Below are 19,510 nucleotides of genomic sequence, written 5' to 3' on the forward strand. Positions count from 1 at the left end.
GCTTTAAGGTTTACAAAGAATAGGTTTCTAGGTTAATATGTTGAAAAAATTTAAAAGGGGACGCTTATCGACCTAACCAAAGGTGACACATAGAGCCACGTGGGATGAAACAAATGAGCATTTTGATCTCTGGGTTACGTCATCTAGAAGCTACGTATGGGAGGTGGTGGAGAAAGGGGGCGGGGAGAGGTCAGATGGGTGGGCGGGACTATTGGCCGGGCAAAGGTCAGAGCAAACCACTCCGGCTTCCCTTTGGGAATGCGCTTGCGTAAGAGACAGCACGACAGCCGGAATACGTAGAGCCACTTGAGTTTGCGCAGGCGCAGAATTGTATTTGGGCGGGGGAGGGTAGAGGCGACTTTTGGGAGCTTCACCCGTAACCCAAATAGACCCGGTTAAAAAAAAAAAAAAAAAAAAAAACCGGCAGCAGCGGCCGGCGGTGACTCGCGCATGCGCAGGCCACTCCCCCTCAGAGAAGGGGAGAGCGCCGAAGTGAGGCGGCCAGCTGGCTTAGGAGCTGCGACCGGGGGCCAGGATGGATGAGGACGTACTGACCACCCTGAAGATCCTAATTATTGGAGAGAGCGGGGTGGGCAAATCCAGGTGAGGGCTTCGCGGGGAGTGCGTCCGGCTGGTTTGCCCCTCTCCTCTTCGCCTGCTCTGTTCAGTTCTTGTCCTGAGGGGGAACGGGGTACTGGGAACGGTAAACGGCGGCAGAGGCCGGCCGGGGCCCGGGTCTGGGCCTAGGCCTAGGCCTGCACTTGCGCCGGGCCGCTAGCTTTCCCCCCACCCCCTCGTTCTCTCCCCTCCCTCTCGGGGGGGTTTACGTCCCCGCTGCCTCACCCCCATCCCGGCCCTGGACTGCCTGGCCCAGCTGGGATCCCCCAGAGAGCCTTGCAAGGGGTGGGGGTGGGGACCACCAGCCGGCTGGAAAACAAGCCGAAGGCGTGGCCCGGGTGTCATCTGCTCCGGGGCAGGCCGGGCCTAGGCCGAGGCGGGGAAGGAAGGTTCTGGCCCTGTCCCCCCTCCCTTCCCGGTGTCTAACTACGTAGCCCGGGACCTGGGAGTCTCCAAAATCTTCGGGTCACTTGACTAACCGGCGCTGGCCGTCGCTACGGTGTGGGGAGGGGCTGAGGATTGCTCCCAGGCCGGAGCCCTCCGCCCCAAGTTCCAGCTCCAGTTAGGAGACTTGTCTCATGCGGTAGCCATTCTGAACTGGGTGCTTTTTCTTGTCTCCCTCATGAATAATGTTGACTGTTGGCTGGGGCGAGGATAGGCCACGGCTTGTCTTTGGAGCCACCCTCTGATGTGGGTCTAGGTGGATGGGGCAGGAATGTTGTAGTTCCCTTCCGAGCAAAGTCCCGATGAAGTCATCGTTGGGTCACTTGATCATGAGTAAGGTTGCCTATGGGCAGCCGGGATGTTTAGACAAGATTAAAGTTTCAGGTGCTCTCTACCTGCTCTTCTTAAAGCTACATACTGATTTTTCTCAGTGATCAGGATTTTGTTTAGCTAAAATGAAAGTGATCTTTAACATGCCTGTGAGTCCTTGAAGTTGTTTGCATTTTCCTGAAAGTTACATTTTGAAAAGTATTACAATATTACCATGTGTCCTGTTTCCTTAGTGAGTTGGGGAAAATATTCCACATCCTTGGGGCCAGAAAACTGTTATAGCAATGTTGGGTTTTAAGATTTAATATTATTTACTTATATTAATGACCTACTTAACAAAATGTATATTTACATGTGCTTATATAATAGAGTATATATATATATATATATATATATGGTTATAAATGCTCTATATAATGTGATTAACTTTAGTATGCTTTTATTTTCTCTCCCCTCCATTATCGCTCCAAATTTAGTAAATGTTAAAGGTACTCATGAGAACTTTTTAACTCTAGGCCTTGATTACTGCCTTTTCAAGAAATTGTTCGCATTGGTATTAGGATCATGGAGCTGGAGAGGATTTTAGAGACCATCTAGTTCCAATGATGAGGCAGCTGAGATGATAATTTATATTGCGGCACCTATAGATTTATAAAACACTTGCTGGATGCTGGGTGGTGGTAGTTCCAATTTTCCTGTGAGCTAACTCAAGCCTATAAAGGTAATAAGTGTCAGAACTAGGATTCCATTTCAGCTCCTCTGTCTACAATCCCTTCCCCTTTTCAGTGCCTCCTGATGTCTCACTAATAATGGAAGCTCAGGCATTTTAAAGCAAGTAATAACATATGGCAACCTGAACCAACTATACCAATAATTAATTTCTCGATTGAAAGTTAAAGTTATTTTGGAATCAAATGGAGGTCATGATCTCTAAGGCTCCTTACTACTTTAAATCCTGTCAGCTTTATGAGTTGTTATTGTGTCAAGAAATTCCTGAGTGACAGTTTTCTAAAACTATTCCCCCCCTCTTTGAGGCTGGGATTAAGTGACTTGCCCAGGGTTACACAGCTAGGAAGTGTTAAGTGTCTGAGACCAGATTCAGATTTGAACTCGGGTCCTCCTGACTTCAGCGCTGCGCCACCTAGCTGCCCCCTTTCTAAAACTATTAATCAGTGGATCTGTGATTTCTAATTTTATTTGAAGTAGTGGATGATCATTAGACTAGAGAGATCAAGAAAGTGTTCTAGTTCCAGTCTGATCGGTATAATCTTGGACAATTCACTTCGAAATTTGTGAAAGAAATTTGTGAAAGGAAGCAGAATCAGATGATTTCTAACACCCCTTCAAAATCATAATCACCTATTATGATGGGTCAGCCTATTCCCTCTTGTCTTCTGTCATCTTTATTACTAATGTCAAAAATCTCAGTGATAGGCAGCTACAAACATTTGATACAGACAAATATAAGATGAGGAAAATGTGGCTTAACAGTAGTTGATATGGGAACAATACAAGAGCTTTAGTTGATTGGAAGCTTAGTGGGAGTCCATGGTAGGATGGGCTGTCAAATTGGATTCAATATTAGTATGCATTAGTCAAAACAGTAAAAAAAAAAAAAAAAAAAAAAGTCCAGCTTTTGAGCATTGTGTACATTTCTGGATATCACTTTTTAAGAAGGGGTTGGGGAGTTGACCAAGATGGTGAAGGGATGAGGAACTGGTTGAAGAGACTAGGATTATCTAACTTAAAGAAGAGAAGGCTTTGAAAGGGGAAAGATACTTAATTTTCAAATATTTGAAGGTCCAATAAGGGACTAGATTTTGTGTTTGCTACCATTTAAAAAGTGGTCAAATGTTCCAGGCAGTCAAATTTCAGCTCAGTATGAATTCCAGTTGAAAGTAGAATAGGTTCCTCTTTGAGGTACTGAAGTGGTTGGAGTTCCACCTGTTGGACTGTTCCTTGTGTGAGAGGAAAAATTTCTATTAGTTGACCTCCAAAGCTTCTTTCCAAACTGAGTCTAAAGAATAAACAAATATGCATATTTATAATAAGCATGATGTGCTTATTGGAGATTAAATCTCCATTGAGGGGCTGCCATTTCCCAAATCTCACCATTTGTAAGTTTCTGCCTGTTGGAGTGCTTTTGAACAATATTTGTGCTTTTGCTGAGAGCATGTTAAATATTTTAACTTATCAAGATACCTTACTGAAAATCTGTTGCTTCTAGATATATCATACCTTAAGGAATCTCATTTCACTGCTTACTATCACCTCTGCCTCCCCCAAACTCAATCCATTAATAAACTTTATTACTTTTTTCCTCTAGAAAATTTAATTTGAAGAGTAAGTGAGAGGAAAATTTGACTTACTCAAAAACAATTTAAAAGCAGTTCATAATTCGGTTTATTTTATTCAAGAAATGTTTGATGTTTCCTATGTTTAAGGGAGTATAAATTTCTTTTTTTTATTTAATTTTTATTATATTTTATAATTATAACTTTTTTTTTTTTTTTGACAGTACATATGCCTGGGTAATTTTTTACAACATTATTCCTTGCACTTACTTCTGTTCAGATTTTTTCCCTTCCTCCCCCAACCCCCTCCCCCAGATGGCAGGCAGTCTTATACATGTTAAATATATTACAATATATTCTAGATACAATATATGTGTGTAGAACCGAATTTCTTGTTGCACAGGAAGAATTGGATTCAGAAGGTAAAAATAACAGTTTACACTCATTTCCCAGTGTTCCTTTTCCAGATGTAGCTGATTCTGTCCATCATTAATCAATTGTAATTGGATTAGCTCTTCTCTATGTTGAAGGGGAGTATAAATTTCTTAATAGAGTTTTGTTTCAGGATGTGGAGAAGTTTTGGATAGTAACTAACTTGGTAGAAAAAAGGCAACGTAATACAGTACAGAGCCTTTAAAACTGGTTTGCAATACTATCATGGGTTTGTATAACTGAATGTTGTGTCACAAAAGTTAGGATTTATTATCAATAAATGTTTGATTTGCATACCTATTTTATATACCAAAATTTTTTGAGTAAAAAGGGGTTGTAAGTGGAAAAAGTTCAAGAAATCATAGTGTATAATAGAGAGTAGGCTGGATGTACGAGTTGGAATCAGGAGTTGGACTTTTAAGATTTCAAAAGGAGACATGAACTGCCTTTGGGGGGGGTAATTGTTTATTTTCTGGTTGCATTTTAAGTAAAGAATTGTCTTTCTTCTGTCCCAACCCAATATTAGATATAAATATATAAATGTGCAACCATATAATACATACTTCCGTAAATGAAATGTGATTCAGTACATAGAACTGAAATAAATGCAGCTTAAGGACTAAAATGCCATCCCCTAAGAAACTGCTAGTGACTTCTAAGGTTATTATATATATAGCTTTGATTTCACAAAACTCCCTGTTCAATATCATACTTTGACCATTTTATCAATTGGGAGATGATTCATTTTCTTATAAATTTGACTTGGTTCATATGTATTTGAGATAGGAAGCTTTTATCTGAAAAACTGGCTATAAAATGCCCTATCCCTGCCCGTTTTCTTTTTCTTCAGTACTGTTTGAGTCTGTGACTCTATTTAGGGTTTCTTGGAAAAAGATACTGAAGTGGTTTGCTATTTCCTTATGCTCATTATACAGAGGAGGAAAATGAGGCAAACAGGGTTAAGTATCTTGCCCATGACCACAGATCTAATGAGATTTGAATTCAGGAAGATTAATCTTCCTGAGTCCAGGCCCAGTTCACTATACCACCTAGTAACCCAGCTCTATTTTCTGCTTTTCTCCTAATGTTGGACCATGTGAATGAACTGCTTTTTAACATCTATAAAGCTATTTATCCTTCTATTTCTTTGGACAATTGAATTGACTTAAATATTACAGCCTTTAAATTAGAGCCTTTTAAGATAGTAACACAAGTTGAAAGAAAACATGAGTGACTTGCTACTTAAAACTGTATTAAAATGTCCAAATTGTTTCAATGTTTTATGCAACGTTTCTTTACTTTAATCACGGTAACTTGTCCTGAATATTCATAATCTAATAGTAAAAAGTATTAACTTAGTACAGAAAACTTGTGATAATTTTTAAGTTGAGTTTTTAAAAATATTTTTGTTGCTCTTATATTTTTTTAATAGCAACTTTATTTCTCAGTATATTCACTCCTCTACATAGAAACAAACCTTATAACAAGCTCAAACTTGTTCATAATAATTATACAGTGATAAGTTTTTTTAAATTGTGGTTCATTTTTCTAACCTTGTTATAGTCACATCTGTATGTCATGTTCTAGTTCTTTTTACTCACTTTCTATCTATGTCTTTTCATACTTCTCTGTATTCATCATATTCTTTATTTCTTATAACATAGTAGTCTACTTAATTCACATAAATTCATTTAGCCATTCCCCAGTTAATGGTATTCTGTTTGGTTTAGAGTTCTTTTCTATTATAAAAAGTGTTGCATGGAATATTTGGATAATAGGAGACCTTATTGTCTTTGTCCTTCTTGGTCTTTATGCCTAGCTTATGGGCTATTAAGGATAAAGGGATAAAGGATAAAATAATTTTCTTTACATGAGTACGAATTTCTTAATAGTGGTTGCACCAATAATTAGTGTATGTAACCTTTCCAACATTGCCTGTTCTCATCTTTTGTCACCTTTGACAATTTGCTGGATATGAAGCAAAAAACTTGAGTTATTTTGATTTGCTTTTCTTTTATTAGTGACTTAGAGAAATTATTTATTTCTCTGCCAAACAGAAATGACACCTCAAAGCTTTTTCTTCATTTTATTGAAAACCTGCAGTTTAGTAACCTTGTGGCCTGGGCAAGCCTCCAGATGGTTTCATCTGTAAAATGGGATTAAATTGTTTAGATTACTTGATTCACCGAGTTTTCTTTGTAATCAAATAAGATAATATATGTAAAGATATATAAATCTAAAGTACACCATTTAAATCTATGAATATAATGCCTCTACTTTGTGCAATGCTGGGTGCTAAGCAGTTGGGTTACAAAACTGTTTAATAGCCAAAAGGGTATTACATTTTTAGGGGTGAGTAGGTGGTAATATACCTGTGAACCCAAGGAAATATGGGTTAGTTTGAGAAAGAGAGAACTCACAGTTGGGGGAAGAAAGCTTTTACAGAGGAGGTGGAATCTTGTTGGCTCTTGAAGGAATATAAAAATTCTAAAAAGTGAGTAAATGTATTTTCATTGAATTAGGGATAGCTTTTGGGAATGCGAGTGATGGAAAGGAAAAGATGAAATGGAAGGTTGAAAAGATACCATCAAATCTATTTGTGAATCTGAAGGAGAATGATATAAAATAAGACCAGGAATATAGATTGGAGCCAAATGTTGAAGGACCTTGAAAACCAGCTGAGTTGTTTGTGGTTTATCATGGAGATTATAGAAAATCTGTTAGCCTGGTACAGTAGAAGAAGAATAGCTTTGAATAATAGAAAGGGTTCTGGGTCTGGAGTCAGAATATTTTGAGTTCAAATCCCACTTTTGATGCTTACTACTCGTGTGATCTTGCATAAGCTTCTTGAGCCTCAGTTGGCTGTGATGGTCTCTGAAGTCCACACCACCCCTAAAAATGTGACTTTAAATGTTATAAGACTTAGGATCTACAGTTATAGTTGTAGTCATCCAGGTGAGAAGAGATCAGAGGATAATTAGGTTTGGGAGAAGCCTTGCAGGTCATTAAACGACTTCATTCACTTTATTTTATAGAGAGGAAACTGAGGCCTGGTTGGCGTTCTGTGAAGGAAGAACAGATGTATACGAGATAATTCGTGTAGATAGAATTGACAAGCCTTGACAACTGTAAGACAGGAAAGGAGAAGTATATTAGCAAGAATGATGGCAAATAGAAAATACTGTAAATGTAGCCCCACAAACTGGACTTTGATACCTAGCAAAATCTTAGTGTATTATTCATTCTTAATCTTATACCTTACCAATATTTCCTTATGATTCTTGTTCCCAACTCATCCCTTATTAGTAATTCCAGTTGTCTTTCAGAATATTTACACCCATTCAGAAGCTCTACAGTGTGTCAGTTTGCTTGCGTACATACAACTATGAACTTTCTCTAACATTAACTATTTAATACATCTTTTTGTCATCTTTGCCAATTTTGGCAAAACTTTACCTCAGACTTGTGCAAAGAAGACAGGTGAAGAGGTGGAGGAATTTTGAGTTGTGGAATAAAGATTATGAAGGAGGTAAAGATGGATAATAAATATAGATGGATAATAAAGATGGTAATTAAATTTCCCCAAAAGGACAATTGTATGGTTAAGTTATACTTCTGCTGTAGGTAGAGAATTTTCATCTTCAAGTTATTAAAATTTCCCAGCATGACTTTTTGAGTATCGCTATAGCATCCCCTTTTTACTTCCCTTCTCACTTTATGCCTGAGGTTATGCCATCATTGCAAATCCGCTGTCATTTTCTTTTTATATATTGTTGCAAATTTTAAGAGCCATTAATAAACTTTTTTCAATGTGTTTGAAAGAGAAATGTTTCTAAACTTAATTTTTTTTAACATCTCTTGCAGCCTTCTGTTGAGATTCACAGATGATACCTTTGATCCAGAGCTTGCAGCAACAATTGGTAAGCTATATTAAAAGAAAATGGTAGTATTAATGAAAGGTAAGACTTTGTATTTGTGACTCCCTCAATCAAGTGGACTGATAGAAATTCATATGCATTGTCAAATATTTTTGGATAGAAGATAAAAGGAAATGCTTTGAGTATGGTTTGTATAGTGAGTGGACCAATATCTTTTTTTTTTTTTTTTTAAATAATAAAGCTTTTTATTTTTTAAAACATATGCATGGATAATTCTTTAATATTAGCCCTTGCAAAACCTTGTGTTCCAATTTTTCCCTTCCTTCTCCCATCCCCTCCCCTAGATGGCAAGTAGTCCAGTATACGTTAAACATGGTAGAAATATTAAATCCAATATATGCATAGATATTTATACAATTATCTTGCTGCACAAGAAAAACCAAATCAAACCACAAAAAAAAAAAAAAAAAAAAAAAAGAGAAAATGCAAGCAAACAATGAAAACAGTGAAAATGCTGTACTGTGAATTACACTCAGTTCCCACAGTCCTCTCTCTGGGTGTAGATGGCTCTCTATCACAAGATCATTGGAACTGTGGACCAATATCTTGATGTAGCATATTATGATGGGAACAGTGCTGGACCGAGTTCTAGTCCTAGCTTTGCCACTAACTATGCTTGTGACATTAGTAAGTCAGAATCATTGTATCTGTCTTTTCTCAGGCTAGAATGTGAGCATTTTAGATTACATGACCACTATTCAAATTCATATAAACTACACTTCAAATGATATAGTCCTTTGATTTTAAGCAGCATTTGTAATTGCCTCTCAGTTGCATAAATGGAGAACAGTGTAGAAGATTTCAAACATCTGGTAGTTCAGAAGACATTTGTTGGATTTTGGGTTATATTATAGCATTTTTCTTGCTATTTTTAAGTGACTTTTAAAATTAATTTTAATTTAATAAGACCATGATGAAAACTTGCCTTTTTTTTTTTTTTAAACTTAAAAGTTTTTTAACTTAAAACTAAGAAAGGCTGTCTAGAGATGTGCTGTATGTTAAATGGTAAATCAACTCAGAATAAAAATTTTGCCAACAGTAATCAAAAGTTAATTATATTTACTAAACACAAATCAATTGAACTTTAAGAATGATTGATCTGTATTCAAAAGGAGGAATCATCTTTAGTTGTCTAGGTTTATTTTAATCTTTAGCAGATTATAGAAAGACACTGTATATTTAAAAAAAAATAAACATGTAGATCTTGACTTATTGTGAGACCATACATATTTTGGCAAGAAATAAAGCTAAAACATGCATAATTTATTCTTGTGCTAGGCCTTGGGTCCTAAACTCATGAAAACAGCTTTTCTTACAACTATTAGTTCTTGGGTTACTATTAGAGATTATAATAAGCATTATGTTGCTATCCAGATATTTAAAACATTTTTATATACCAGAATACTTTAATCGCTTTCATTCTCATTTGACATCTGAAAACAACATTTACAAAATAATGAAGTACTTGATTAAACATTGCTATGACCCTTAGTACTATTTTGGATCTATTAAATTCCTAGTTTCTATGTAGTGATATCTTTTTTTCTTACTGGCACAAAACTATTTTTGGATGACTTTTTAACAGTGTAGGCATGTGAATAAAAAGGAGAAAGCTTGCTTTTAGTTGTTTTATGCCAATGCTATAGAATAATAGCTAGAATGTTTCTGCTACTTCAATTTGTGCAAATTAACCAAAATATCTGACTTGACATATAATAAAATGGACTGGATAATTAGGAGAAACTTCTCCTTTTGAAAAGTTTTATTTTGCATTCTTCATACTGTGATTTTGAATACAGTAATACAGTTTGAAAGCTGAGACTTTATTTGTGAACACATCACTACATAGCTTTTGGGTTTAAATATCCAACTAATTTGACAATGAATGCTTCAAAGGCCTAACGCATTTCAAACAAAAGCTAACCATCAAAGTCATCAAGAATAATGAATTATTTAGATTCTCTTCCTGCCTCTGCTACCCTTTTTGTTTTGAGGTAAGCCAGTAGAGTTGTGTGAATCTGGTAACTAAATTGTAAGTCACTTAACTCTCTGGGTCTGTTTTCCTATATGTAAAATGAACAAGTTTCTTAAGATTCCTGCTAGATGGTGTAGTAGAAGGAAATTCTGGATTTAGAGTCAAGATTATCTGAACAAGTCCTGCCTTAGACTCGTTCAAGAGCACCAAATTTACTGAGTTGTTATGAGAATCAAATGAGATAATATACACAAAATGCTTTGCATACACTTAAAGTGCTGTCTAAATGTTAGCTTCTTTTTTCATCAAGAGCAGAGATCTACTTTTTCTGCTTCTCACTCACACTGCATTGTACAGTATTTGTTTTCCTGTGTAGTAAGTGCTTTAAGTCATGGAGTTGCTTAGTCACTTAAGTTTAAATGACTTGTTCATGACCACAAAGTAAGGACTTGAATGAAACCAAGTCTTTCTAATTCTAAGGCTATAGTCTATCTACATTTTAACTAGCTTCTCACAAAACTCTCATTGCTTTGTAACAAAAGCTTAATTTTAAATGATCTCATTGTCAAGCGGTGGTTATTTCTTGCTACTCCCCCTTTGATAAGATATTTTTAGTATTGTATTTTCATTTTCTGCATTAAACCCTCCAAAAATGTTGAACTAAAGTCTATTTTGATGATTGACAGTTCTAGATGAAAGATAGGATGGATGGTAAGAGGTATCATCTTGGAATCAGGAAAGCTTAGGTCCTTTCTTAAATTTAGCTCAAGTCACATAGTGACTTGGCTGACAAATCACTTAACTTTTTAGTATTCTAGTCTACTCTAAAACCTTTTATTGGCACTTATGTACTACAGTAGCTGATCTGCACTGTTTGGAACTTGTGTTCACACACAGGGTGTTAACCACACTACTAAAATAATACTTGTATAGAACAGGAAAAGTTTGCATTTTGGCTTGTATTTAATTTTTTTGTATTCAGATTCAGATTCCTTAAGTGAGATAATATTCATAAAGCACTGTGTTTTGTAATTGGCAAGTTGAGATGGTTGTTCTACTTCATTGCATTGATGGGTGGTCCTTTTTCATCTGTGAGAGTGGGTATTGGAACCAGCTTTGACAATTGGAGAGATAAGTTGCTTCTTTGGTACAGATGAAATAAATACAGTAAATATTGAAGGTTTGGGGAGGATACTTTTTTTGGTATCCCAAAGCCCTTGCTGGATTTGGACCAGCACCAACATCTTCTAATTTGAATCTCAATAAAATTTAGCTAATGAGTGTGAATATTCCCAAGTATATTCATACATGAAGCTGCCCTTTTTGTAATGGCAAGGACTGAAAACTGAGTGGGTGCCCAGCAGTTGGCAAATGGCTGGATAAGTTATGGTATATGAATGTTATAGAATATTATTGTTCTATAAGAATGATCAGCAGGAAGATTTCAGAGAGGCCTGGAGAAACTTAAAGGAACTGATGCTAAGTGAAATGAGCAGAACCAGGAGAACATTGTACACAGCAGCAGCAAGATTATATAATGATCAGTTCTGAAAGAAGTGGCTTTTTTCCATAATAAGATGATTCAGGCCAGTTCCAATATATTTGTGATAGACCTATCTGTACCCAGAGAGAGGATTGTGGGGACTGAGTGTGGGTCACAAGATAGTATTTTAATTTTTTCATAGTTGTTTGATTTTGTTTTCTTTGTCATTTTCCGCCTTTTAATAGGATTTTTCTTGTGCAACACAATAATTATGGAAATATGTATAGAAGAATTGCACATTTAATATAGAAAATTCATACATGAAACTGACAGGATACCAAAAAAAAAGTAGAAACATTTGTCACTTTTCTATATTCTTACTTTTATTCACTCAGTTAACATGTATTAAGTGCCTGCTATGTATTCAGCACTAGGCAATAATGATGCAAGCCCAAAATGAAACAGTTCCTACTTTCAGGGATCTCTTTGTATGGGGGGTTGGAGAGGAAGTGAGAAACTACATATATGTAGATGATTAAATACAAAATATGTACAAAGCAATTTTTGGAAAGAGAGCACGAGGAACTGTGGGAATTCGTATAGGTTTCCTATAGGAAGTAGCACTTTACTTAAGCTTTGAGAGAGGTTATGATTTTTAAGAAGAGTTAATGAAAGGGATATTTATTTTAGGTTTGGGGAATGAAAGGCATCAGATACTTGTAAGGAGAGGGTGAGCAGGCTGGTTTGGCCAGACAGTAGTGTCCAGAAGAAAGTAATTAATGTTCATTGAGCCTGGAAGGGCAGGTGGGAGCTCAGATGGCGAAGGGCTTTAAATACTAGAAGCAAGAAGATATGAGCAGTAATATGGACATCTGTGTTTTAGGAGTTTCCATTTGGTAGATTGAGTAGAGAAGGTAAGAGATGGGCTAGTTATTTAGTTCAAATAGTTTTGTCCAGATAGAGGTGATAAAAGTCTGCACTAGAAAGTATCAATTCTTATAGGGAAAACAGAACAGGTGTGAACTCTGTTGTATAAATACAAACAATAATATTTGGCAAGTAATTGGGTGGGAAGGAAGAGGGAAGATTATGATTCCAAGGTTGTGAACCTGGTTATTGGTAGTCTCAATAGAAATAAATGAGGAAGAGGGAAATTTTGAGGGGAAGATAAGTGCAATTTTTTTGTTATTCAGTTGTTTTAGGTTGTGTCTGACTCTATAGTGACCTCCATTTGGATTTGCCTTTTTCTTCTCCAGCTCATTTTACATACAGATGAGGAACTGAGACAAACAGGATGAAGTGACTTGTCCAGAGTCACATAGCTAGTAAGTGTCTCAGGCCATTTGGTACAGTGAAGGCTTCTGAACTTTTGGTTAAAGATATCCAATAGTTTTGATAAACAAGTAGGATTTTGGAGTTTGCTTATTGATCTGTTCATATATGTATCTTCCCATGTTTCTCTGAATTTTGCTTGTCATTTCATATTGCATGACAATATTTGATTACATTCTTATATCATAGTTTTTTATAACCCAAATGATGATCATACAAATTAGCAAAATCTTTTGGTTTATTTAAACTGTTGTTCTTGTCTTTGACATTCTTGGGACATTGTCCCAGGTATGGGGTTACTGATTGATTCAAAGACTGGATGAAATTATTTTCTTGCCTGATTTCAAATCTTTTCCAGCAGATTTCCCCCCTTTGTCATCCCTACTAGCATACTAATCATCAGTCTCTCTGTTTATTGATTGCTTCCATACTTGAAAACTTGTCTATCCATGCTTTTCATTTTTAAATAAGAAAAAAAATTTTTTTCTTCATTTTTAAGTCTTGCCTTGACTTCATGGTTAGTGTCTAAACTTAAATTTTCCACCTCTCCTTTCTCTCAGTCCTAAAACCTCTGGAAACAAATTTATTAAATTGAAACTATTTTCTCTGAAATTATCATTGATTTCTTAATACTAAATCTAAGGGCCTTTTCTTAGTTCTCATTCTTGACTTCTGCATTCTTTGACATTGCCATTCTCATGATCCACTTTGGCAGTCTGATGATGCTTATGGACCTCGTATCAGAATAATTTTTTAATTGCATAAAAAAAGCCAATTATATAAAAACAGCCTAGAGTCAGGAAGACTCATGTATGATTTAATGGAAGATCTAATACAATAATTTTGAAGAAATATGAGCATAAATAATGGTAATGTAATATGAATATATGATTTTTACTGGTGACAGAGTCAAGGTACTGTTACTAAAACTACTTTGGTTTGTGGCCAAACCAGTACAAATGCTATTTTGGTTTGTTTTCACTTAGTGAGAATAAAGATTTTTTTATCCTATCCCAAGTTAACAACCCTTCTGAAAATCTATTCCCAGCTTAAAAACCACTGCTCTCTTCTCTCATTTAGTGTTGTCTTCAGATCCCATATGATTAATTATCTATGCAAATATATTTACTACCCTACTCATTCTTGGACACTAATAGTATATCACAAATTACTTGGAATTTTGCACTGGATATTCCATAGACCCTTGCTGGGGGGGAGGGGGAAGGGGAATAGGAATATAGTGTGGGAAATATCCTGTAAAGCCTGAGGACCAAATACTGGCCTGGAGCATTTTTCCCTAAGTCTTAATGATACTTCCCCAAAAAAACCCAAAGCGGCACATGTGGGTGCTCACGAACACATACACACAGTCTACATTATTTTAAGCATGAGATCATTTAAATGGTTTTAATTTAAAAAACATTTTTAGCTTAAGGACCTATAAAAACTTGATTCTTGCAGCATAGACATCTCAAACTCATCATGTCCAAAACAGAGAGCTCATTATCTTTCTAAGTCTCTTTTTCTGAACTTTGCTTTTATTATAGAGGACAATACCATCCTTGGTCACCAAGCTTAGATCCACCTTAGAGCAACCCTTGACTTCAATCACTTCACCCCAGACATCTTCACCTATATTTGGTTTTTAATGCTCCTTACAACCTGGCTCCTTCTGGTCTTTACAGTCTTCTTTATTCCCTTCAGTGTACTCTAGAACTGAGTATACTGTTTGTCCTTGCTGTTCTTTCTTGCAAGTAACACTTCATCTTAATTCCATGACTTTTCATTGATTGTTCCCCATACTTTGAATATTCTCTCTTCCTTTCTATTTCATGGCCACCCAAGCTTCTTTCAAGTCTCAGCTGAAATCTTGGCTTTAGCAAGGTCTTCCACCAAACCTCTCTCCATCATCTCTAATAATGAGGCACAGTGCTGGCCTCGTAGCAAGTCATTATAAAATGCTTGTCGATAAACTTGTTTCTGTTTACGTTGTTATATCATTATTTTCCTGGTTCTGTGTATTTTCAGGTAAATCTTTCCAAGTTTCTCTATCCTTATTTAACCTTTCTTTTATAGTTCAATGATACTCTATTGGGGTGGCGAGGTGGCACAGGAGATAGGAGTGCTGGGCTTGGAGTTAGGGAGATGTGTCTTGCTGAGTTCAGATATGATGGATACTTCTTAGCTGTGTGACTCTAGGCAAGTCACTCAATCCTGTTTCTCCTCAGTTTCCTCATCTGTAAAATGACTTGGAGAAGGAAATGGCCAATCAGTTTAGTCAGTATCTTTGCCAAGAAAACCTCAGTTGTAAACAACTAAAAAACAATGACAATTACATTAAATTGATATGCTATGGTTTGTTTAGTCTTTTCCTAATTGAAGGGTATTTGCTTCTAGTTTTTTGATACCACAAAAGACGGTACTATATAAATATTTGGGTGTTATTTAGGACCTTTCTGATTATGTAACAAATGCATTCCCATTTCCCTGGAGGAGCATCTTGTCCCTTTCTTCCTATTTTTTGCTTTTCACAAGCAGCTTTGGATGGTTATATTCTTTTGCCACCTATTCCCTGCCCCACTATTCCTTTTTTTCCTTTTTATTCTGTTTCCCTACCTCCACCTCTCACTGAATTTTAGTTAATCTTGTAGAAGTCATCCAGTGATTTTGACTGAGATTGATATCTTTCCAGGAAAATACACCTCACAGTTTGGGAAATTCTTCATTTCCTTATGAAAATTTTCCTAAAAACATATTTTCTTCCTTAACATTTTTTGTTTCTAAAATTTCTATTTTATTGACATCTTTTATTTTTACATCATCTTAATTTCCAAATATATTGTTTCTCCTGTGTCTCACCCATCTAACCATCCCTTAAACAAAGATGAATAAATGAGGGGAAAAGAGTATTCAGCAAAATTAAGCAATACACTCATTGTCTGATAATGCATGTCACATTCCACATTGCTAGCCCACTATCTCTGCAAAGGTAAAATGGATTCATTTTCTCTCCTCTTAGGGACAGCTTCTTCAATAAAATTACATAGGATTAAATTTCATTTCTGTTGTGTTTTACATTATTATATTTATTTTCTGCCATCTTTACCTTTTGCAACATTTTGTTGCATGTTGTGAAATGGCTAAAATGATTGAGAATCTAAAGTTTCTTAGATTTATTTTTGTAATAGTGTGAATTATAGCATGACTCAGCTATATTTGTATATCTAAAAGTATGTTAAATACTAATTGTACCATTACCTCTGTTGTATTCTAAAATTGGAACACAAGGTTTTGCAAGGGTTAATGTTGAAAAATTATCCATTCGTATTTTTCTTTTTTTTTTTCATTAAAGCTTTTTATTTTCAAACCATGTGCATAGATAATTTTCAACATTGACCCTTGCACAGCCTTGTATTCCTAATTTTCCCCTCCTTCCCCTCACCCCCTCTTCTAGATGGCAACCAATACAAAATATATTATGCATGTTAAAATATATGTTAAATCCAATATATGTAAACATTTATACAATTATCTTGCTGCATTAGAAAAATCAGATCAAAAAGGAAAGAAAATGAGTAAGAAAACAAAATGCAAGCAAACAATATCAAAAAGAGTGAGAATGTTATGTTGTGATCCACATTCAGTTCCCACAGTCTTCTCTCTGGGTTTTAGATAGTTCTCTTCATCACAAGGTCATTGAAAGTGGCCTCAATAATCTCATTGTTGGAAAGAATCATGTTTGTCAGAATTGATCTTATAATATTGTTGTTGTCATGTACAATGATCCTCTGGTCCTGTTCATTTCACTTAGCATCAGTTCATTTAAGTCTATCCAGGCCTCTCTAAAAATCATCTTCATGCATATCTTTTGAAAATTTAAAAAAAAAAAAAAAAAAAGCTTTAATAAAAAAAAAATCGGTGCCTTAGTTGCCTTATCTGTAAAATGAAGATAAATAAAAAATAGTTTCTATTTCCCAGGATTGTTGTGAAGACCAAACACATCAACAAATAATAAAAGCTTTTTAAAAACTTTAATGCTCTAAATAAATGCTGTCTGTAACTAACCTTTCTTCCTGCTTATTATCTTTTACTTTAAATATATATGTGCTATGCCACTTAATACAGATAAATAAATTGATATTGATTCATCATCTAAAGGTGATTTAATTATAGATCTTTTTTTATTTATTTAAATAAATCTATTTATTGTAGCCTATAGCAGGCATAGTAACTTACCCAAATCATAATAGATTTTGCTCCAGCTCCTCTTTTTGTGTGTGAATTCATCAGCTTAAATAGGTTTCTTATAAATTACATATTGTGTTTTTTATTATCTAATCCATTCTTCTACCTTACTGTGTTTTCTGGATTAATTCATCCTTATTCATGTTCTAGTTAGGGTTGTGAATTCTGTATATTCTTCTACCCTGCCCTTTTCTTTTTTAAAAAAAAATAAGAGTGGCTGGAAAATGCAGGTGGTACTGCTTCTCTCGTTACTGATATATTTTCCAGAATGGTGTCTTTCTGCTTTTTTGAGGCTTACCACATTTGTGCCAAACTTAATGTGCACATTTGTTCAACATAGTCTCCTGCAGATCAGAATTTAAGAAATTTGCCAACCATAACCTCTTCAGTATCTGAGAATTACAGATAGGCGTGTATCACTATGTGTGTCCAGACTGCCCTTTTCTGCTTTACCCTCTTTTTGCTCTCTACTCCAACTTTACAAAGACAAAAAGACTGTGAAGAGATAGGGATGTATGTGGGGGCGGGGAGGGGGGGGGAGGGAGGGTCTATGTTTGCTCTTTTTTCTGCTCCACTGTTCCTCTTCTTTTAATCTCACTCAGTTTCTGATCACAGGTTCTTCTTTCTTTGCTATTCTTACCCTCAATAGGAAATTTATTTATGGATAGCATGCTCTTTCTCCCATGTATGTTTAATCTTCATACATTCAGATACAGAAGAAAATGTCATTCCTTTCTTTGTGAAACATGTTGGGTAGGTGGGCCTAGAGTTTGAAAGACTCATAATTTCTGACATTAGCAAATTTACCATTAACAAACAATAGGACTTACTTCAGGGTTATGAAGATCAAATGTTTCATAAAATATTAGTATTTTCCTTTTTTCCTTTCCTTTTTTTTCTTAAGATCATCAAAATATAATAAAATTTCCCCCTTGAAGAACATTTGTGTTCTTAGAGAACACTTTTTATCTCCATTAGAATATAGACACTCCCTCATAGTTCATAACTGTAATTATTTGCTTCTCTAGTTCTCTTTATTCTGTGTTTTGTACTTCAAGATATTTATTTACCTTTGGTTTCTTCATAAGAAATACTTGCAAATTCTATTATTAAAAATCTATATTTTGTCTATAAAATTATACTAGCTGTGCTGGATAAATTATTGGTTAAAAGTTTTTGTCTTTTTCTTGCTGGAATATCATATTCTAAGCTCTTTGCTTTCAAGTGGTAGTTTCCAGGGTTTTGTGATCCTGTTTGTGATTTCTTTGTATTTGAACTTTTTTTTTTTGTCTGTTTCTTTTTTAACCTGGAAATTCTGGATTTTGGCTTTCTTGTTCCTCACATTTTTTGGAGATTTCTTTCAGAAAATGATGAGTGGATTTTTTTCCAATTTCACTTTGCCAACCTGGTTCTAAATAGATCTTGGGCAATTTTCACTCATGGTTTGTTAAAATGTGTCTTGGAGAGGTTTTTAGTTTAAAAAAAATTTTTTTAATGGCCAGTTTTCAGGTGGATTTATGATAACTAAAATTCTGTGTTTCTTGATCTGTTTGTTTTTTCCAGTTGATTTGAATAGTATACATTTTAGAAAAAGGTGTTTTTTTTCCAGAATTTTTTCTAGTATTGTTTTATGAAGTAATTGGTCTTTTTTGTCTAGTCTAATTTTCATGGAAATTGTTAATTGAGTAAAGTTTGATATTTTCTGTATTAACTTGACTATTCTTGTTTCAGTTCTTCTAATTCTCTTGTTTACTTTCTAATTCTTTCCTCTAGAACTCTTATTTAGTTTATGATAATTTTAGAACTCATTTCATTTCTTCCAAAAATTTCAGTATTACTTGTGATATATGTGTGAATATCTTTGAGTCTTTGCTTTTGGTGACTTCTAGATTTTTTTCTTGTATCCCTGGCTTTATAATTCTTTTATCATTGGTATTTTCTTCTGTTTACTCATTTACTTTTTGAATTTGAACTTTGTGTAAAGGTCAGACTTCATAGTTATGGGAAGAATGATGAGTTCTCTTTGATACTGATCTGTATACTTAGTGTTTGGTAATGGGTGTTGGCTTCTAATAAGAGCTGCACCAGTTCTCCTGTGTGAACAAGTCTGGAGAGGAGATTGGTTTGTGTTCTGTTAACAGATCTGTGTGGGGGCAGTCTGATAGAAGATGTGCCCTGACTGTTGCTATATCTGCTTGAAGTCTGATTTGCAGTCAGAAAGCACACCTTCCTGTTCCAAGATACTGTGGCTTCTAGGACTCTGGTTCTCATACTAGAAAACATCTGTCAGTCCACTGAATTTCTAACTTCAAGCTTTTTTGCCTGGACCCCTTTTTCCATAGTGCCTCATTCAATTTTTCCTTGGAATTTTGAAGAAAAAAAATTAATTTCCAGTTCTTTTGCATTTTTTTTTTTTTTT

At 35.3% G+C, this 19,510-nt stretch overlaps 1 protein-coding gene across 1 annotated transcript in view; it reads left to right on the plus strand.

Annotated features, from left to right (window-relative positions):
- Positions 1–252: 252 nt before the first annotated feature.
- Positions 253–19,510, plus strand: part of RAB18 (RAB18, member RAS oncogene family) — a 47,839-nt gene continuing 28,581 nt past the window's right edge. Inside the window, exons 1-2 of the mRNA XM_074266997.1 lie at positions 253–603; positions 7,983–8,038. Coding sequence (XP_074123098.1) covers positions 536–603; positions 7,983–8,038 — 124 coding nt within the window. The 5' untranslated portion in view covers positions 253–535. The remainder of the gene's footprint in view (positions 604–7,982; positions 8,039–19,510) is intronic.

Source organism: Sminthopsis crassicaudata, chromosome 5 (assembly GCF_048593235.1).
Source record: "Sminthopsis crassicaudata isolate SCR6 chromosome 5, ASM4859323v1, whole genome shotgun sequence".
Taxonomy (NCBI): domain Eukaryota; kingdom Metazoa; phylum Chordata; class Mammalia; order Dasyuromorphia; family Dasyuridae; genus Sminthopsis; species Sminthopsis crassicaudata.